The sequence below is a fragment of the Schistocerca serialis genome, chromosome 5 (assembly GCF_023864345.2).
Source record: "Schistocerca serialis cubense isolate TAMUIC-IGC-003099 chromosome 5, iqSchSeri2.2, whole genome shotgun sequence".
Taxonomy (NCBI): domain Eukaryota; kingdom Metazoa; phylum Arthropoda; class Insecta; order Orthoptera; family Acrididae; genus Schistocerca; species Schistocerca serialis.
This window is the reverse complement of record NC_064642.1, coordinates 503,519,113-503,542,329: the sequence shown is the minus strand read 5'-3', so window position 1 is coordinate 503,542,329 and position 23,217 is coordinate 503,519,113. Positions and strand designations below refer to the sequence as shown.

Sequence of the window (23,217 nt, the reverse complement as noted above, 5' to 3'; positions counted from 1 at the left end):
TGACTGGTGCAAAACATGTTCAATATGCTGTCCACCATTTTCTGCCAAAAGCTGAAATCGAGGAACAGAATGTTCCACAACTGATCAAAGTGTTTCCGGGGTCATAGTCGGAATGTGTTGCGCAATGTGTGCCTTCAGTGCAGCTAAGTTTGCAATTGGAATGCTGAGCACAACATCTTTTAGATAGCCCCACAGCCAGAAGTCACACATATTAAAATCAGGTAATTGGGACAGCCAGGCTGTAGGGAAATGGTGGCTGATAATTCTAACATTTCCAAAATGGTGCTTCAGGAGCTGCGTAACTAGATTTAAAATGTTTGGAGGTGCACCATATTGCTTAAACATGATCCCATCCACACATCCATGATCTTGGAGAGCTTGAATGACATGGTTGCACAAAAGACACCCGTAGCCCTTACCAGTGATGGTACAGCATAACAGGACCAGAAGCACCTGTCTCTTCAAAAAAATATGGCCCTGTGATAAATGACGCCATAAATCCGCACCACACAGTGACCTTTTCAGGATGAAGTGGTTCTGGTTGATTTGTGTTTGGATTTTCTGTTGCCCATATTTGACAATTCTGTGTACTGACATATCCTGTCAGATGGAAGTGGGGCTCTGTCTGTCCACAAAATCTTCCACAGCCAGTCATTGTCCACTTTCACATGACCAAGAAATTCTAAAGCATAGGCCTCTCTTGCTGGCAGGTCAACAGGAAGCAACTTGTATACATGGGTAATTTTGAATGGATAGCAAAGAAGGATGTTTCGTAGGATTTTATGCACCGTGCTCATGGGTACGTTCAATGTTTGGGCAATTCTCCATGCACTACACTTTTACACACTGCCTTTTGTCTACTCCTGCACTGCTGTGGCCACTGTTTCCACTAATGTTCAATCAATTTGTTTCCTTCCTCTACCAGGTTGCACACCAAAAGAACTCGTCTTTTCAAATTTCCAAATCATTTTCTCCAGATGCATGGCAGTCACTGGAACAACACCTTTTTTCAAACCCTTCAGTGTCTGGAACTTCTGCAAAGTGATGTGATGTGTGCACAGTCATCATTCTTTTAATACAGCTTTACAAGCAGAGTGCGATACTGCATTGAGACAGCCATGGTGAAAGTCGCAGGCGCGAAAGGAGGAAAAGCTGTGCACCCGGCATGTTTATACCAACTTTGGTCAGTCGTGTGCATGACATCTACATCTATATCTACATCCATACTCCGCAAGCCACCTGATGGTGTGTGGCAGAGGGTACCTTGAGTACCTCTACCAGTTCTCCCTTCTATTCCAGTCTCGTATTGTTCGTGGAAAGAAAGATTGTCGGTATGCCTCTGTGTGGGCTCTAATCTCTCTGATTTTATCCTCATGGTCTCTTTGTGAGATATACATAGGAGGGAGCAATATACTGCTTTACTCCTCGGTGAAGGTATGTTCTTGAAACTTTAACAAAAGCCTGTACTGAGCTACTGAGCGCCTCTCTTGTAGAGTTTTCCACTGGAGTTATCTAGTATTCAAGCAGTGGGAGAACAAGTGTGCTGTAAGCTACTTCCTTTGTTTTCGGACTGCATTTCCTTAGGATTCTTACAATGAATCTCAGTCTGGCATCTGCTTTACCGACGATTAATTTTATATGGTCATTCCATTTTAAATCACTCCTAATGCTTACTCCCAGATAATTTATGGAATTAACTGCTTCCAGCTGCTGACCTGCTATATTGTAGCTACATGATAAAGGATCTTTCTTTCTATGTATTTACAGCACATTACACTTTTCTACATTGAGATTCAATTGCCATTCCCTGCACCATGTGTCAATTCATTGCAGATCCTCCTGCATTTCAGTACAATTTTTCATTGTTACAACCTCTCAAAATACTACAGCATCATCCGCAAAAAGCCTCAGTGAACTTCCGATGTTATCCACAAGGTCATTTATATATATTGTGAATAGAAATGGTCCTATCAAACTCCCCTGCGACACACCTGAAATCACTCTTACTTCGGAAGACTTCTCTCCATTGAGAATGACATGCTGCGTTCTGTTATTTCGGAACTCTTCAATCCAGTCACACAATTGGTCTGACAGTCCATATTCTCTTACTTTGTTCATTAAATGACTATGGGAAACTGTATCAAATGCCTTGTGGAAGTCAAGAAACACGGCATCTACCTGGGAACCCATGTCTATGGCCCTCTGAGTCTCATGGACAAATAGGGTGAGCTGGGTTTCACATGATCATCATTTTCAAAACCCATGCTGATTCCTACAGAGTAGATTTCTAGCCTCCAGAAAAGTCATTATACTCGAACATAATACATGTTCCATAATTCTACAACTGATCAACGTTGGAGGTATAGGGCTATAGTTCTGCACATCTGTTGGACGTCCCCTCTTGAAAACAGGGATGACCTGTGCCTTTTCCAATCCTTTGGAACACTACACTCTTCTAGAGACCTACAGTACACAACTGCAAGCAGGGGGCAATTTCCTTCACATACTCTGTGTAAAATTGAACTGGTATCCCATCAGGACCAGCGGCCTTTCCTCTTTTGAGTGATTTTAATTGTTTTTCTATCCCTCTGTCATCTATTTCGATATCTGCCTTGTTTTCATTTATGTATTCTGACACATACAGTGGCATCTATTGATCAATTTTCATGCTATTTCTTTTCCTTCTGCCATATGTTTTCCCCCTTCTCTGATAATATTCCATTGCAATTTGAAGTCACACTGACCAGTGGTGTTATTTCTACACAGTGTTTTGAAAGTTTAATTATAATCACCCTGTGTATTTGTAGAAGGAGTCAAAGACTTGGTAATAAGTCGAGACCAGTAATGTTCCCTCTCACATGACACCAGGTTGAATTATATAATAAAAAAATTATAAGATTGTCTCTGTGGGAATATATGACAATTTTAGACATAAACATTTTGCATAAACATTAGGTCATGAGAAAGCTATCCGCAAGATGGGTTCCACGATTGCTCACGTTGACCAACAACGGAGTCGTGTGAAGTGTTGCAAGGACGGTTTGAAGCTGTTCAGGAATAATCTGCAGGACTTTAAGCATCGTTTTGTCACTGTGGATGAAACATGGATACATTACTATACTCCTGCGACCAAACAACAATCTAAACAATGGATTACCAAGAGAGAATCTGCACCAAAAAAGGCAAAGACCATTCCTTCAGCCGGAGAGGTTATGGCGACTGTCTTTCGGGATTCGCAAGGGATAATCCCCATTGACTATGTGGAAAAGGGTAAAACTATTACAGGAGAATATTATTCATCGTTATTGGGCTGTCTGAAAACTGAGCTGCAAGAAAAACGCCGGCAATTGGACTGCAAAAAAGTCCTTTTCCATCACGGCAATGTACTAGTACACACCTCAGCAGTTGTGGTTGCAAAATTAATAGAAATAGGATTCCAACTCGTTTCACATCCCCCTTTTCTCCAGACTTGGCTCCTACGGACTACTATTTATTCCCCAATTTGGACCAGCGGCCTTTCCTCTTTTGAGTGATTTTAATTGTTTTTCTATTGCTCTGTCATCTATTTCAATATCTACCTTGTTTTCATTTATGTATTCTGACACATACAGTGACATCTATTGATCAATTTTCATGCTATTTCTTTTCCTTCTGCCATATGTTTTCTCCCTTCTCCGATAATATTCCATTGCAATTTGAAGTCACACTGACCAGTGGTGTTATTTCTACACAGTGTTTTGAAAGTTTAACTTTAATTATAATCACCCTGTGTATTTCTAGAAGGAGTCAAAGTGGAATCTGTTTCACATTTCAAGTACCTAGGAAACATGACCTCAAAAGATAACACCATTAAGCAGATATTACACACAGAACGACACAGAAAGCATCCAATTTTTACAGACAAATCAGAAATCTTCTCTGGGATGATAAAATGCCAAGAGAAACAAAAGTGACTGTGTATCACACCTATTTCATACCAATCCTAACATATGGTTTAGAAACATGTACCCTACTAAACAAAGACCTCAGCATAATTCAGGCAACAGAAATGAGATTTATGACAACTATGAACCAAACAACTAGAATCGACAAAATCAGGAATGAGGTGAATAGAAAGGTAGCTGGTGTTGAGGTTCCTGCTACCAGTGTCATAAAGAAATGCAAGCTTCAGTGGTATGGGCAAATAATGAGATGAACAGTCGAACACTTGGCACAAGGTATTTCAACCTGAACCTTGCACGAAGAAGACCATGGAGAAGACCAAGAAAATGCTGGGTAGAGACTGTAAGATCAGATGTGGAGGAGAAAGGACACACATGGGAAGCTGTCCTGGTACAGAAAATATATGAAGACAGAAGGAGATGGCGAGCACTCCGGGAAATTGGAGTTGGAAAACGATGATGATCATTACTGTCCTTTTATCAGATGCCTTTCTTGAACACAATGTTAAATAATATTAGTAAGATAGCATCACCTTGACACAGACCTGCATAAATATCAAACTCCTAGGATATCTCTCCCTGGTATTTCACCTTTGCTCTTGTTTCTGCAGTGCTTGTTCTCACCATGCTCACAAATTTACTTGAGACTCCATACTCCCTACGAATATTTTAAAATAAACTTTTTCATTATTTATATGCATTAGATAAACTGTTACAAACTGGACAGGAAAGATATTATTCTAATAATCTTACACAAACCTGAAACCAGTGCTGTCCCAAAAATGGTTTAGAGGACCTACTGGAGGAGACATCAAATCAATGTATGCTTCCAGTTTACAACTTCTTCTTGCAGGAACAATTATAACACCTTAAGAAAAGAGATACACATTTGAGTATTCACCGTACTTCCACACTGCAGAAGGAAATGATCATCTATCATGATACTCACAGAGAAATATTGTCGTCTTATAAAAAGTCATCATGGTAAGTAGTGGGTTGTTCTATAGGACATTCAGTTGTGCTCTAACCTGTTTAGAAAGGCACAGGTAAGTATGGAGAAAATATAACTTATATCATAAAATGTAGCTATAAACACTTGATATTATTTATGACAAAATTTCCACATTTAATTATAATTCCCCAACATATCACATGTTTTTAATTGAAACTCTATAAACAATATAATAAAATGTTATAAATGAGCTGGAGTAGTAGCTTTTCAGAGTTGCTAGACTTGTAATATCTGAAGAGGAATAATTAACAGTGCAAAAAAAGACTCTAAATGCATGTAACGCAAATGACAACTGCAAGTCCTATAAGGAGAAAGGAAAGCAGATTATCTAATAATAGCAGCAGAGACTGGCATCTGGCTGACAGTCACAAAGAAAAATGAGCATGTAATGAAAAATCCAGAAAGAAAAACAAGAAAAACAGAACAAAGTTTTAGTAAGCAGCCTAAAATTATATGCCTTATATTAATTCGAAATTTATCAGCTTTACTAATAATAAATCAGATTCACTGGAGCCAGTTCACACCAAGGCCAACATTCGTTTGGTCACCTTAATGATAGGTGATGCATTTCTTGCTCAATTCATTTGTTTCTGGACTTCAAATCACCTCAATTCAAAGGAAAAGTCATTACATTCATAAAAGTGAAACTATACTATCCCACACTACAATGAAATTTGCTGACATTTTAATTAATAGAATATGTTTCAGTGCTGCCTCAGTCATTTTATTCATATGAGCTGGCTTCCTATGAGTTCTTCTAGTTTCTTAAGCCAAAAGAAATTAGACAACAACAGCTGTTTCTGAATGATGATGCTGTAGTATCTATTAACAATGAGTAGCAGGACATTTCACAATAACTGCAGGCTAAATCAAACAATGAAAACTTCAGGTTAGAATATCAACAATATGAGAAAAAGATATTTATGTCAATTAAGTCATCAAGGCAAAGGAAAAAACTTCCTGGAAACATGATGAAATATACCAGATTATTGCTGAAAGGTTGAAATGGAATGATACAATACAAATTAAGCTTTATGGATGCTTAGAAAGTGCAAAAACGGGAGAAATCAAAAGAATGAGTGCAACAGGTAAAAACATTGAATAAGTTATTGCTTTTAGAAAAGTGCATTCAGCACACAGAAAGGTTAACTATAATTCTGCAGTACTTAAAATGATAATATACAAAATGTTCATGTGTGCCTTCACTTACATGTAAAAAAGGATAGTAGATTAAATTTCAGTACAATGTCAAAAGTCTGTTAGGGGAAAGTATGTTTGTAGTGAGGTGAAAAACTGTAAGCTATATAATGAGGAAAAAAGCATGTGATTATAATTTGATGGCACTCTTAAGGCTTGAACTTAAAAATTCTGTCAATTCAGGAGTCAGTGAGATAGCTGTGAAATTATTACAATTAGTTGAAATTACATGTTATTTGATTTAGTGACCAAAATCTACAAAACAGGAAGTGTACCATCTGGAATACATCACCAAATAATAACACTTATGTATGAATGCATATATCCCCAACTGATATTCTTTTAGTTAGTAACAAAGTAAAGTTTGGTTGAACTCTGTAATTCATAATCACAATACTAGAAGCAAAAATAATTTGCATGCAGAATATATATTACTAGCTAGGATTCAGAATGGAGTTTTATCCTCTGTCATACAAGCCTACAACAGGTTAATGGCAGATGTTAGGCAGGTAATTGAGAATACCCAAAGTTTCAAAAAGAAAGTAAAAGAATACTTTATTAGTCAATCATCCTGCAATTTATCTCAATATTTTGACTCAGGGACGTGAATTCCAGATAACTCTAACATTTTTATTACATGTACCTTGAGCTTTCCAGTGTACAGATAGCTGACAGTCCTCTGTAAAGCAACATAACTACTTTGTTTGAAATATTAAACAAAAACATCTGCTGAGCAATTAGGAGAAAGAGCAGTGGCTTTTTCCAAAGGAACTGTTTTCCCTAATACACTTATATAAGTAATTCCTATAAATAACAGTGTGACTAGATTAGCACAAGCCATCATCTGTTGTTAGTACACTTTACAGAAGCAGCCAACTGTCATTGTCTCTGCCTGTTAATGTATAATTTGCTCATTGCATATTCCTAAAGGCTCCCCTTCATGATGGTATCTATGGAGTATGAGATGGGGATGGACAGATGAATGAATGAAAAAATGGAAGGAAAAAAAAAAGTAGGCACTCATGGTATACTTGAGATGCTGAGTGGTCGACGGGATCATAATCAATACTGAAATTTACAGCGTGAATCTTCCATGCTGCAGTAGACAACAGAGAGTGTGGCTTTTGGAAATTTCCTGTCACATTGAAACTGTCTACTTGACCGGGACTTGGACCGAGCACCTTGCCTTTTGTTGAAAATGCTCTTGCTGAGAGAGAGATCCAAGCACAAATATTGACCTGCTCACACAGCTTTCCTTCTGCCAGCACCTCTGCACCTCTCTCCTACTTTCCATAGTTCACTGAAGTTCTGCTGCACCCCTTGCTTCCATTTTTTGGGAGAACTTTGTGAAATTGTAGTTCATTTGTAAAGAAGACTGCATATAGGACACTAATGCAACCTATTCTTGAGTACTGCTTGAGTTTTTGGGGTGTACACCAGATTGGATTAAAGGATGATATCAAAGAAATTTGAAGGCAGGTTGATAGATTTGTTACCATTACACTGTGTGCACAGTGGCACTGACAACAATCATCAGACACCGTCGCCAGAGGTCATCTGATAACACTGGCTGACAGCATGGTCATAGTGAGCCTGATCTACTACTCAGTCTTTGGCAGGTTCAAGGAAGTTAGGTTAAGTCCACAAAAAAGGTCCAGTATAGTAGCTATAAGCATGTAAGATATGCCACTCTTTTCACTCGAACAAATTAATTTTTGAGGTTATAATCTAGGTATGCCTAAAATTTCCAATACAGATTTTACCTATTTGAGGTTTTGAATAAACCTGTGATTCCTGTTCATAAATTCCAATCTATATCCTGACTATGATATTTGCATCCTCAGGACGCCGCAAACTCACTCTTTCATGGACTAAACTTATGTTTCTCATGCTCCATATTTTGTGTGAGTAAGTCAGTCAATTTCACCAATTGCCATCTGAAGTCTGTATGTCCAGGAGATAAGATAGGCTATAGTGTGTCCGCACACATAGTGGTATACTGATTAGAAGATCGGCCGCCTCTGGCTGATTTCGGTCGTCGGCAGAATCCAGTGATATTGGGGCCTCTGTGACCACACCCTTAGTTTCGAACAACACAGAAGTATTACAGAGATGATTTGGGAACTCAAATGGGATGAAGATAAGATACAAGAAATTAGGGCTCATACAGAAGCTTATAGACAATTGTTTTTCCCTCACTTTATTTGCAAATGGGACAGAAAAGGAAATGACTAGTAGTGGTACAGGGTATCCTCTGCCACACATCATAAGGGGTTTGCAGAATATGAATGTAAATGTAGATGTAGAAAGGATATTATGGCGAAATGGATAGTTACAGCATAGGTGGTTGTTACCAGATTTAATGTTTCACTCTGAAAAGGAGTGTGTGTGTTATTTTGCAACTTTAAACCTTGCTAGTCCAGAAAAATATGCAAGAGAGTAGACAGAAATTTGGCAAGTAGGAGAGAGGTACAGGCACAACTAAGCCATGGAGATTGGTAAAGAGTCATGCTCGGATAGCTCAGATAATAAGAGAACTGCCTATGACAGGGAAGGGTTTGAGTTCAAGTATCCACTTGGCACACAGTTTTAATCTAGCAGGAAGTTTCATGATTGAAACTGTTGCTTTTGGGTTATGCCCATCCTCATGCAAGGAACCCCTTGAGTGTGAGGTCACAAGTACAGTCTTTAGTAAGGCTCATTTGAAAGTTTTGTGTTAATAATAATTATGACAGGAAAAATATTAGCTGCTAATGACTCACCAAGAGCATAACAAGAGTGACAAAATGGGAGTCCGGGAGGTGCAGTGATCAACCTGCTATGGAATGTATGTATTATACTTTACAAAATGGATATCATCAACATTCAAGAAATGTTCAAAACAAACTATTAACTTGCACTATGAACACTGAATGAATAATGGCATACCACAGTGATCACAAAGATTTAAACCATCAAGATCAAAGGCTAATTCCTTGGGAGTTACAGACCATGCAGGATTTGCAGCTAGGATTCACTCTTAAAGAATGCATATAGAATCAATCATATTGGTGCAATGAGGTGATGAGAACTGACTGAATGTGATGGCATGCAACTGAAAGCAAAACAGTCTTTCATGGAGCTTATTGTAAAACTGGCTATCCTTTAAGGCATAGCTGCAAATATTGTGATAATATGTTTCATAGGTATGAAGAAAACAAACATCCAGAGGCTGAACTTGTCCATTGGTTCCTGGCAGTATGAACTGGAATGTCGTACATTTTTCAGGAGGCATAGTTTGCTCTAAAGGAGTATGGTTTTTATGCACAGATCAGGTATCAAGCAAAAGCAAGTTATTTTGACCAGCTATTGGCCAAAAGCAGTGCTCATGGTTGTAGTTCCCTGACAGCCATTTTCCCACCCTTGCTTGCTGTCATGTAAATATTCCTTAATGCTGTTACAAGATCATTCACACAGGAAAGAGTCATTGGGAGTAGAGCACCTCCAACTTCTTGCAGCACAATAGGTAACTTTTCAGCCAATTTAACATCCAGACTAACAGACAGCATAATTGTATATGAAAGTATTAAGGCATTGATGTTAATTGATCTTGATACAACTATCTTGGTACCTCTAATTTCCAGAGTTCCTCTTCAAATCCCAACTGGTCAGAGTTGATAACAACTTCCTTACAGAACAATGGGATAAGTTTGTTCATCTCATCCACAAATTTTCAGGCCAATTCAACAGTTTGCTGTGCATCATCAAATTGAGCTTCATTTCAAATTTTGTTATTTTAAGTCTTTCAGTCCTGTAGCACTGCCTGAAGTTATGCAATCATCCACCACTTCCCTTGAAGTCACTCTAATCTATATCATGCAAAATACGATGAACATAACATAACAAGTGTGCCTTGTACTCCTTTGAATATCCATAATTTTCTTTTATTTACTACGTGGTTATATTGCTGCAGATGTATTCAAAATCTGTTCATAATTGTATTTTTACTGTGATTATTTTCTATGTATGTAATTATGTTTAGTATCCATTCCTTGGAGAATGATTGTCCTTTGCTATGTTAGATTGAAGACAGAATATGTGGCTCCCTGTCTGGCAAGGATGATCAACTAAGTGACTCAAAACCTACTTCAGTATCACTTTCACTTGTTAAGCTCATATCGTCTTCATTGTGCTCCTCATGTACTTTATCTGTACAGTAGATTGTATATGACACAAAACATTCCACTGATTAATCTTGTAAAAACACTAATATTTCATCTGCTACTTTTTTCTCACTCTGCAAAATTCCTTGGTTTCTTTTTGACCAAATGTCTACTTCAGCAACTGTTCTTGTAGATATAATTCAATGTTTGCTTTGTTAATCATTGCCATTGTTCTGCTTTGTACAACACTACTGGCACTCTAGCACTGTTGTGAGTTTCTCAGGGTCAAAAGCAGTTCAACTATGCTACGTAACGTCAAGTTGTGCTCACCACTGGACACCCCCAGTCCTGTCCCCTGTTGCCATTAGCAGCCAATATTGTGGTTGCATGGTAGACAGTACGTGGGGCATAGCCACACAGAGAGAGAGAGAGAGAGAGAGAGAGAGAGAGAGAGAGAGAGAGAGAGAGAGAGTTAGAGAGAATCATTTCATAATTGCCTTACCCTGGTCACATTATCCCAGCACTGCAGTCTGACAGAGTTATGGAGTAGATGAGAGGAACAAGGAGGAAGGGTGGTGTTGAGGGAAAAAAAGGTGAAAGCTATGGGGAAAAGACAGCAAGGCAGCTAGATAAAAGTGGCACTGAGGAACCAGCCTTTGTGCAGGCAAGAGAAGTTGCATGTCATACACAACAATATGGGGGAGTGTTTGGGGAGGGGGTGGAGCTGTAAACAAATAAGTTGCCAGTTCCAGATGGAGCCACAGTTTAGTTTTATAAAGAGTATTCTTCAGCACTGGCCCCTTACTTAATTTGCATTTATTACAAATTTCTCACTCAGTGCAAAGTCCCAAGCAATCAGAAAAAGTGAAGGTGACCACAGTATATAAGAAGAATAAAAGAAAAGATCCACAAACTTATAGATCGATAGCCTTAACATTGGTCTGCTGCAAAATTCTTGGACATATTCCACGTTCAAATAGAATAAATTTCCTTGAGACAGAACAGCTTATGTCGACAAATCAGCATGGCTTTAGATAGTGTCTCTCATGTAAAACTCAACTTGACTTTGTCTTGCCCAATACCCTACAAACCATGGATGAAGCACAATAGGCACATTCCGTATTCCTAGATTTCCAGAAAGTAATTGAGACAGTGCTGCACTGCAGATTGTTTACAAAGATCCAAACTTATGGAATATATATTTGACTAGATAACTTTTTTAGGGAATAGAACCCTATATGTTGTCGAGGATGATAAGTGTTCTTCAGAGACAAGGTTATTGTCAGAATTGCCCCAGGAAACTGTGATGGGATCTTCCTTGTTCTCTATATACATGCATGATCTAACAGATAGTGCAAGCAGGAATCTGCAACCATTTGCGATGCCAAGATGCTGTAATGTATGGGAAAGTGAGTGACATCCTTGAATGACTTTAGAGAATACAGAGTGACTTGGACAGAATTTGTATTTGATGTCATAAATTGTAGCTTGCTCTAAATGAGGAGGAAAATCCATCCTGTAATGATTGAATACAGCATTAGTGGTGTGCTGCTTGACACCATCACATTGATGTGACATCTAGGGGTAATGTTCCTAAGGAATATCAAACAGGCCAGGGGGAAGGCAAATGGTTGACTTTGGTTTAGTGTGTAAAATCTAGGGAAGTGTAACTCATCTATAAAAGAGACTGACATTTTGTGATGTTATGCCTGCAAGGTCGACAAAACATCATACCTCCCAGCATTGAAAGTTGCCTAGTTCCCAAGCGTCCACTACTCACTGAAAAGCAGATTTCATTGCATTCCACTAAGTGACTCTACCAGCTCTGCCAGAAGTTGCAGGTTGCGAAAATCTACTTGCTTCCATGCTCCATATGACCAAAAATAGATCCTAAGATATCCGGCCACAGGATGGTATTTAGGCCGGTGTGTGGCCATCCATCAGCAGTTCACTCCAAGCCAGGACTCCAGTTCAAACATCCAGTTCCATGTGGACTCTGCTGTCTCAGCTGCCGACCAGCTGCCACAACAGACAACGCCTGGATCACTTCGCCATTGTTGACAGACCTATCTTTGTGATTGTGGATGTTGAAAAACTTTACTTACATTATTCTTGTAGTACACTGACTGTAGACTGTTCCCAGGGGATTTTAACTCCGTGCATAGATGGAAAAACTTAAATTGTTTGTTGCATTTTAACACCATGCCAGGACAGAAGAGCTTAAACCCTTAGTTGAACTTTGCTTGAAGATGGTCTCAGTGAGACTTAGAATTTTCGTTTGTGTAATGACCTTGTTTTCTAAACTAGAGTCTCCAGCCAGCAACTTTCAGCTTGTGAATATTGTATTATTACTCATCAGAGTGTCAAACAGTTTTCTTATTTTTGTCAACAAACTTTTTGAAGAATCTGTGCCATATATTTTGCCAACCACGGCATGTTTTTCAGTGGTGACAAGGATTATTAAAAGCTTCATGTGTGTACCAACAGCAACATTTAGTGAGTTGCATGTGCTCTCAGACACTGTATAGTTTCTCTTTGTTTCTTAGAATGTCTGAAACAACAGATTTTAGTGCACAAGTTTTTCTGATGCTCCAGCATATGTTACCAGCTCTGCAACTATGGCAGGCAGTAGCTGCAGTTTCAACCTCAATGATAGAGGTATCCAACCATCTCCCCAGAATTGACACCATGGTCAAGGCATTCTGTACAGCAGCCGTGTCATTCCAGGCATTTGGCTGCAAGGTTAAACAATGGGCTGACTACATCTCAAGGATGCAGCAGCACTTCCTGGTGCTTTTTTGTTGGGTTATGTAGGACCAGAGATATATCATTGTCTTGTACAACAACTTTATCCTGAGACAGAGCCCCATGCCCTCCCATATGATAGGGTCAAATCCAATTTCCTTAAATATTTTGATTGTCAAGTTCATGCAGCTGCAGATAGATGTAAGTTCTTCAGTTGTCATAAGCTCAGCACACAATCATACAGAGAATGGATTGCATGGTTGCAATGGCTATCCAGGGACTGTAGATTTGTGCACAGTAATCAGGTCTCCAAACAGTCATATGCAGCTTCATTTGTCAGGGACATGATATTAGTGCATCCTCTGGATGATGAACTCTGAACGGACTTGTTGAAACTGAAAGATCCTACGTCAGAAGCACGTTTGTCATCATTAGGGCTTTTGAACAATCATTGCATTCAGAAGCAACTAGGCAAGACCTGTTACAAGTTTCTGCAACCAGGACAACCCGTAGACTCTGAACACCAGTCAGAACGCAATGACAGATGGCACAAAAAGACCAGGCACTAAAATGCCGACCCAGATAATTGCCACTGTGTAGCCAGTGTTTTATATCACACCCCAGTCATCAATGTCATTATCGCAGGGCAAAATGTACAACATGTGGAAAGTCAGGTCACTGGGCAGAACTATGTCAATCACTGTGCAAATTGTCAGTGGACCACAACAGGGGCAATTCACTCAAAGGAGAAACAGTGACCAAAACCTTATCTGAACATACCATATATCAAATCTGTGTTCCCAACCACCACAAACAGAATCTCTCTGACAATCTACACTGATGATGGCCACTTGGATTGCAAATCGACACAGGTTCCTCTGCCACAGGTTCCTCTAACTGGCAATCCTAACAGCGGGTGGGCACCACAACCTTCCAGCCCATGGACTCTTAGATGAGGACTAATAGCCATGGAATTTTGTGTTTTTTGCAGCAATTCGCCGCAAAGGTATAGTATGCTGCCCAGACCAGCAGAGTTCATATCCTTGCAGTGGACACTCCAGGCGCAGTAAACCTATCTCTTCAATGCATTGGGACTAGAGACACATGACTCTACACCCACAATCCACTCTGTCAGTGTTTCCAAGCTCCATCACAAATTGTTTGCAAAATTCAATTCAGTTTTTTATCAACCAGGATCACGTGTCAGAGAGTTTAAAGTACATATACTCCAACTCCCATCTGCCACCTCAAATTTTTTGAAGCACATAATGTACCTTTTGCCTTACAAGACAAGCTGAAACTTGAATTGAAACGACTGCAGCATAAAGGAATGCTTACCCCTAGCTCAAACAGTCAGTGGGTCACTTCTATAGTCACAGAAAAAAAAAAAAAAAACTGTGCCTTATGTACAGGTGGTGATTTCAAACACACAATAAACTCTCAGCCCGTGGTGGACTCATACCCAATTCCAAAGGTGGTGGACATCTTGACCTGTATAGCGGGTGCGCAAATTTTTCCTAAAATTGACCTCAAAAATGCATACCTTCAGCTCCACCTGGATGTAGAGTACAAGAAGAAGCTGGCAATCAGTACTTACAGACTTCATCAGTACAACTATCTACCATTCAGAGTGGCTAGCAGCCCAGCCATTTTCCAAAGAGATATCTAAAATCTCACTTGTGAAGTGCCAGATATAGCAAACTGGAAAAGTGTAGCTTCTATACAGAACAGGTCAAATACTTGGGGCATGTCCTCAGTGCTACAGGCATTCATCCCACACCTCAATATGTGGAGGTGGTCCAAAAATTGCCCACACCAAAAGATAAAGACCAACTTAAGTTCATACTATGAAAATTGAGCTATTACTGGAAATTTGTACTACAGGACCTCTTCATAACCATTGTTGCTCTTTTTCAAGGCTTCGGCATCCACCCCCACCAAGACAGCTCACTGCCTACAGCAATGGGAACTATTTTTACCTGCTTATAATTATGGCATCCAATTTCATTCCACCACACAACATATTAATGCCGATCTTCTGTCCCGATTGTCAGTACGTCAGGACTCAGAATTTAACTAGGAGGCAGAAGGATATTCACACTTAGCCAACAACCTCCCATTGGATGTGATGCTGGTGACCACACACTTCACAAACAACTCATCATCTGGGAACTCCTTTGATTTGCCCAGCAAGGGTGAACCTCCAATTGAAGACACATCAAAAACCCAGAAATCCATGCATACTGGTGCAGAAGACACAAGCTTTCAACCATCCAAGGCATGCAACTCCTACAGAGCAAGAGTCACCAGACAAGAGCAGCTATTCAGATGTCACTACAGCAACGACTGCTGGCCCTGCTCCACAAGGGAGACTGGAGGGTGGTCCTTACCAGGAGGTTGGCTTGCCAGCATGTGTACTGGTGTGGTCTCAGTGTTGCCATCACACAGATGCTTGCAGCTTGCGCCACCTGCCAGAGCAAGCAGGCCACAGCACCTCATCAATTCTTCCCATGGCCGGACACTTCAGTGTCATGATCAAGACTGCAACCGGATTTTGCTGGATTGTTTCTGGGCCATACCTGACTCATAGCCATTGATGCAGGTAAAGATTTTCCTTATGTCTCCCATATATCAAACACCTCACCCAGTTGAACCATCCAGACATCGGCAAAAATTTTTTCAATGGAAGGGCTGGTAACTGATAATGGGCCACAATTCACTTCAGACAAATTTATTTCCTTTTGTGAAAAGAATGGAATACAATTAATACAAATGCCACCTTTTCATCTGGCCTCCAATAGCCTAACATTAAGCTTTGTCTGCATGTTATAAAACCAAATATCAAAATTTACACTGCACTCATTCTGTGGACAAATTCTTGACCTTGTTTTTAGATTCATATCATGCCACACCACAAGACAAAGCCTTGCCAGTAGAAAAATTACATGGCCAACCACACAGGTCACAACTTTCAATCACACAACCATAAGTCAATCAGGAGCTATCACAGGGAACCTATTGCCAATATTATATCCTTCAGGATCCTGTTTGGACCCTTGTACTTTTTTAGGGGGCACCAACATTGACTACCAGCAAAAGTAACAAAACTCCTTGGCAGGGCCATGGCCAAAGTCACCATGACAAAAGGCATAGTCTGCTGAAAACATATAAACCAAATGCGACCTTGTAAAGATAAAAATGCAAACACAGAAGGATTACCATTCTCTCTTTTTACAGAGATGGGGACAAAAGAGAGGCAGCAACAAATCAGCACAAGGTCATCCAAAATGTAGCCATTAACCAGATTCACGGACCAGCTTGCACCCTCGGAACCGATGCTGATGGTAGTGGACAACATTCCACCCCTGCACCCCACCCCCCCACCTCCCCTTCCACCACCACCAACGACCAAAGGCAGCAAGGAGACATTGAAATAAGTTTTGTCCTCTATGCCCCTTTTGAGTGGATGGGGGAGGGGGATGGCATGTTATGACATTATGTGTGCAAGGTCAACAAGATATCATATCTCACAGCATCAAGGGTTGCCCACTTCACAGGCAATCACTTCTCACTGGAAGGTAATTTCCTAGTGATCCACAGGGTGGCCCTAGCAGCAACACCTGAGTTTGCGGGTTGCAGGAACCTGCTTGCTTTTACCATCTACATGACCAAAAATAGATCTCGAGATATCCTGCCACTGGATGATATTTAGGTTAGCACATGGTCATCCATCAGCAGTTCTCTATAAGCCAAGACTCTAGTTTGGACATCCAGGTCTATGCCAACAACACCACCTCTGGCACCAACCAGCCACAGTCATTAAGGAAAATGCCCTGGGTCACTGTGCCAACATCAACAAACCTGTCTTTGTGGTTACAGATGTTGTAAATCTTCGCTTAAATTATTCTTGTAGTACATTGGCTGTAGACTGTTCCACGGGAATTTTAACTCTGTGCTTGGAAGGAAAAAGTTAAATTGTTTCCTGAATTTTAAGACCTCAAACTTTGCTTCAAGAGAGTCTCAGCAAGACTTAGCATTTTCGTATGTGTGACAGACTTGTTTTCTAAACTATAGCCTCCAGGCAGATTTTCAGCTTGCAAATCTGGTGTCATTATTCATCAGAGTAGATGAATAGTTATGAATAGTTTTGTTATTTTTGTAAACAAAATTTGTGAACAATCTGTGACATTTTTTCTGTTGCCTATGGCATATTCTTCAGAATTCCATATAGATCATTTGTATGGACAGTTACTGAGTACTGCTGGAGTGTTTGGGTTCCTCATAATGTTGGGTTACAGGAAGACATTGAATCAGCTGAGGCAACCTCTCAGGCTGACACATAATAGCTGATACAGAAGAGCAGAGTAGGACAGAATAAATGTTTATTACAAAGTTTAAAAAAATCTATTACTGGTACATAAATCTTGTGGAAGTTGATTACACTATGCGTCTCTCTAGGCACCTAAAGATGGAATTATACAATCATGAAAATGGCAGCACTGTCAAATGGACAGAACGATAAAGAATACAGCTGTACAGAAAAATATTTATATTTTATTTATGATGAAACTTAAGTCCTGTGAAGCTGATATTGACATGAAAATTATAGTGTATCACTGCTACTTAGAGTATGCCATAAGTAATGGAAGAGAGAGAGTGTGTGTGATAGAGTGGGGCGGGGGCAGGGGAGAGAGGGGTCAATAAACACACATAATTCAAAGACCAGTCATTCACAGAGGTCAACATAATGTGTACAATATCAGAAAGAACAACAGTTTCAAGTTTCCTACCACACATTGAGAAATTATTCATGGGTAATATACCATACAGGTATAAAAATTCATAACAACTGAAATTTCAGACTATCTAACAGATCAAAACGAAAATTTCTGTTCCGACACTGACAATGTTGAGTGTTTATGGGAAAAGTTCAAGGCAATCGTAAAATGCGTTCTAGACAGGTACATGCCGAGTAAAACTGTGAGGGATGGGAAAAACCCACCGTGGTTCAAGAACAAAGTTAGGAAACTACTGCAAAAGCAAAGAGAGCTTCACTGCAAGTTTAAACGTAGCCAAAACCTCTCATACAAACACAAGCTAAACAATGTCAACGTTAGCATAAGGAGGGCTAAGCATGAAGCATTCAGTGAATTCAAAAGTAAAATTCTATGTACCGACTTGACAGAAAATTCTAGGAAGTTCTGGTCTTACGTTAAATCACTACGTGGCTCGAAAAAGCATATCCAGACACTCTGGGATGATGATGGCATTGAAACAGAGGATGACACACATAAAGCTGAAATACTAAACACGTTTTCCAAAGCTGTTTCACAGAGGAAGACTGAAATGCAGTTCCTTCTCTAAATCCTCGCACAAACAAAAAAATGGCTGGCATCAAAATAAGTGTCCAAGGAATAGAAAAGTGACTGAAATCACTCAACAGAGGAAAGTTCACTGGACCTGACAGGATACCAATTCGATTCTACACAGAGTACATGAATGAACTTGCCCCCCTTCTAACAGCTGTGTACCGCAAGTCTCTAGAGGATAGGAAGGTTCCAAATGATTGGAAAAGAGTACAGGTAGTCCCAGTCTTCAAGAAGAGTCGTCGAGCAGATGCGCAAAACTGTAGACCTATATCTCTGACATCGATCTGTTGTAGAATTTTAGAACATGTTTTTTGCTTGTGTATCATGTCATTTCTGGATACCCAGAATCTACTCTGTAGGAATCAACATGGATTCCGGAAACAGTGACCGTGTGTTGTTCATGAGACCCAGAAAATATTAGATATAGGCTCCCAGGTAGATGCCATTTTCCTTGACTTCTGGAAGGCATTCGACACAGTTCCGCACTGTCACCTGATAAACAAAGTAAGAGCCTACGGAATATCAGGCCAGCTGTGTGGCTGGATTGAAGAGTTTTTAGCAAATAGAACACAGCATGTTGTTCTCAATGGAGAGACATCTACAGACATTAAAGTAACCTCTGATATGCCACAGGGGAGTGTTATGAGACCTTTGCTTTTCACAATATATATATAAATAACCTAGTAGATAGTGTCAGAAGTTCCATGCAGCTTTTCGTGGATGATGCTGTAGTATACAGAGAAGTTGCAGCATTAGAAAATTGCAGCGAAACGCAGTAAGATCTGCAGTGGATAGGCACTTGGTGCAGGGAGTGGCAACTGACCCTTAATATACACAAATGTAATGTATTGCGAATACATAGAAAGAAGGATCCTTTATTGCATGATTATATGTTAGCGGAGCAAACACTGGTAGCAGTTACTTATGTAAAATATCTGGGAGTATGCGTGCGGAACGATTTGAAGTGGAATGATCATATAAAATTAATTGATGGTAAGACGGGTGCCAGGTTGAGATTCATTGGGAGAGTCCTTAGAAAATGTAGTCCATCAACAAAGGAGTTGGCTTACAAAACACTCGTTCGACCTATACTTGACTATTGCTCATGAGTGTGGGATCCGTACCAGATCGGGTTGACAGAGGAGATAGAGAAGATCCAAAGAAGAGCAGCGCATTTCGTCACAGGGTTATTTGGTGAGTGTGATAGCGTTACGGAGATGTTTAGCAAACTCAAGTGGCAGACTCTGCAAGAGAGGCGCTCTGCATCAAGGTGTAGCTTGCTGTCCAGGTTTCGAGAGGGTGCATTTCTGGATGAGGTATCGAATATATTGCTTCCCCTACTTATACCTCCCGAGGAATTCACGAATGTAAAATTAGAGAGATTCAAGCATGCATGGAGGCTTTCTGGCAGTCATTCTTCCCATGAAGCATACGTGACTGGAACAGGAAAAAGAGGTAATGACAATGGCACGTAAAGTGCCCTCCGCCACACACTGTTGGGTGGCTTGTGGAGTATAAATGTAGATGTAGATGAAATGGGAAAAACTTTCGTTACACTAATTTAGTATTTACTAAAAAAGAAATAACACCCCATCACTTTTCTTAAATGCTATCCTGAGTAAAATAATTACTAAGTCATCAGGGCACTATCGTCAGAAAGTAATTTGGAGGACTTGCTTGATTCTTCAAGCTGAGATTAATGTAGGTATTTAAGGTTACAGATGGTGTCTCAATTATGTTATCTTTAAGTACTATTGTAGATTGTGACACTGTCAATCTGCTATTTGTTCTCACTGAGTCTCCTGAACAACAAAACAAATGTAGATATTTTTACACAGCCAATTAGTAAAGTTAAGTCAAACAAATGAAAAACCAGAATGGAATGTAAAAATATTGTAAAACACAACTCACAGACACAACTGCAATCTCAGGTAACTGAGACCACACTGTGAACAGCAGTACCAGTGCAGGATGAGAGTGGTGAATGGGTAGGGGTGAGGAGGAGGCTGGGACAGGGGCGGTGAGGGATAGTAGGGTAGGCATGGCAGACAGTGATGTGCTCTTGGGGAAAGTGAAGTGATGAGGTGGAAAGAGGGTAGGATAGCTATGTGCAGTCAGGAGATTAGACACAGGGAGCAGAGAGGTGGGGAGGGGGTGGGTGGTTAGTGGAAAAGAAAAGAAGTAAAAATGCTGTGTGTGATGAAGGGATTATGGCTGTGTAGTGCTGGAATGGAAACAGAGAAGGGGCTGGATGGGAGAGGACAATGACTAACGTAGGATACATTGCAGGGAAAATTTCCACCTGTGCAATTCAGAAACGCTTGTTTCTTGGCCACAGTTTGTTGGTGGTCATTCATGCAGAGAGACAGCTTGTTGGTTGTCATGCCCACATAGAATGCAGCACATTGGTTGCAGCTTAGCTTGGAGATCACATGACTGATTTCACAGGTAGCCCTGCCTTTGATGGGATAGGTGATGTTTGTGACCAGACTGGAGTAGTGGTGGTGGGAGGATGTATACGACAGGCCTTGCATCAAGGTCTGTTACAGGGGTATGAGCCATGAGGTAAGGGGTTGGAAGCAGGGGTTGTGTAGGGATGAACAAGTATACTATGTAGGTTTGGAAGAATCATGGGCAGGAAATTACTCATTTCAGGGTACAACAAGAGGTAGATGAAACCCTGGCAGAGAATGTAATACAGTTGCTACAGTCCGGGCTGGTACTGAGTTACGAGGGGAATGCTCCTCTGTGGCTGGATAGTGGGACTCTTTGTGAGGTGGTGGAAAACTGGAAAGATAAGGCACGAGAGATTTGTTTTTGCACAAGTTTGGGAGGATAATTACGGTTTGTAAAGGATTCAGTGAGACACTCAGTATATTTCGAGGTGGACTGCTCGTCACTGCAGATGCGGCGAGCAAGGTTGGCAAGTCTATATGGAAGCATTCCCCTCGTAACTCAGTCCCACCCAGGACTGGAGCCACTGAATTACATTCCCTGTCAAGGTTTCAACTACCTCTCGTCATACTCTGAAATGAGAAATGTCCTGTTCACTATCCTTGCCACCCTCCCACAGCGGTATTCCGCCGTGCACCAAACCTACACAATATACTCATCCATCCCTACACAACCCCTGCTCCCAATCCCTTATCTCATGGCTCATACCCCTGTAATAGACCAAGCTGCAAGACCTATCCTATACATTCCCCCACCACCATCTTCTCCGGTCCAGTCACAAACATCACCTATCCCATCAGAGGCAGGGCTACCTGTGAAACCAGTCATGTGATCTACAAGTTAAGCTGCAACTATAGCTGTCTGTCTGCATGAATGGCCACCGACAATCTCTGGCCAAGAAACAAGTGGACCACCCTTTTGCTGAGCACGCTGCCAAACATGACATCCTTCATTTCAATGACTGCTTCACAGCATATGCCATATGGATCCTCCCCACCAACAATACCGTTTCTGAATTGTGCAGGTGGGAACTTTCCCTGCAATATATCCTGTGTTCCCATAACCCTCCTGGCCTAAACCTTCATTAGTCAGTTAGTCATTGTCCTCTCCAATCCAGCCCCTTCTCTGTTTCCATTCCAGCATTACACAGCTCTAATTCCTTCATCGCACCTCTCTCCTTTGCCACTCCCCCCCCCTCCCCTCCCCACCTCTCTGCTCCCTGTGTCTTATCTCCCAACTGCACATACCTACCTTACCCTCTTTCCATATCATCCCTCTGTGCTCACCAACAGCATGTCACTGTCTGCCACGCCTACCCTACGATCCCTCCCCCATCGCCACCCCAGCCTCCTCCTTACCCCCACCCAGTTGTCACTCCCATCATGCACTGGTGCTGCTGCTCACAGTATGGTCTCAGTTGCCTGAGACTGCAGTCATGTGTATGTTAGTTGTGTTTGCTTGAGTGTGTATGTGTGTGTTTGCAGTCTGATTATGACAAAGGCCTTACTGGCCGAAAGCTATTATTTGTGACAGTCTTTTTGTTGTGCCTATTTGCAACTCAGCATCTCTGCTGTATAGTGAGTAGCAACTTTCCTTTTCACAATAAAGTAAGTAAAATTCCATTTCTGACTACTTTCTTCAAGGAATCCCTGAGATGCACCATTCTATTAGTAGGCAATTAAAGTGTTATTTTTCTGAATAAGAGCAACATGTGTCACTGGTTCAGTCTTCCTATTTAGACATATGGGATCATTGCTTCATGACTCATCTACAGCCATCTACTCTTTTTTCTTTCCAGTGTTGATCATGATACCGCCAATTGGTAATGGTGAATAGGGGAATCTTACATCAAACAATATTTTCCAGCAGAAAATGAGACAAATTTAAATAACATGAGTAGATCAATAAGTAGCACAAACAGTAGCCTGCCCGGTTAGCCGTGCGCTCTAACGTACTGCTTTTCAGGCGGGGAGGCGTGCTAGTCACCGGCATGACTCTGCCCGATTAGTGTTGAGGTCCGGTATACCGGCCAGTCTGTGGATGGTTTTTAGGCAGTTTTCCATCTGCCTCGGCGAATGTAGGGTGGTTCCCCTTATTCCGCCTCAGTTACACTACATCGGTGATTGCTGCACGAACACTTTCTTCACGTACGCTTACACCATAATTACTCTACCATGCAAACATTGGGGTTACACTCGTCTGTATGAGACATTCCTGGGGGGAGGGGTCCCCTCTGGTTTCGGTGTGGGGTGGCAGCGAGGTGAGTGGACTGCTGTAGCCTATTGTGGGGTTGTGAACCACTGAAGGCTACATCAGGGATGAAACCTCTCTGTCGTTTATAGGTCCCCAGTTCCATA

The 23,217-nt window shown here is 40.9% G+C and overlaps 1 protein-coding gene across 1 annotated transcript in view; it reads right to left on the bottom strand.

The window, feature by feature from the left end:
- The window catches only part of LOC126481474 (alpha-L-iduronidase), a 247,787-nt gene that overhangs the window by 210,261 nt on the left and 14,309 nt on the right, over positions 1-23,217 (bottom strand). Inside the window, exons 2-3 of the mRNA XM_050105252.1 lie at positions 4,891-4,969; positions 4,701-4,809 (exon numbers count right to left, since the gene is read on the bottom strand). Of these exons, the coding sequence (XP_049961209.1) occupies positions 4,701-4,809; positions 4,891-4,924 (143 nt within the window). The 5' untranslated portion in view covers positions 4,925-4,969. The remainder of the gene's footprint in view (positions 1-4,700; positions 4,810-4,890; positions 4,970-23,217) is intronic.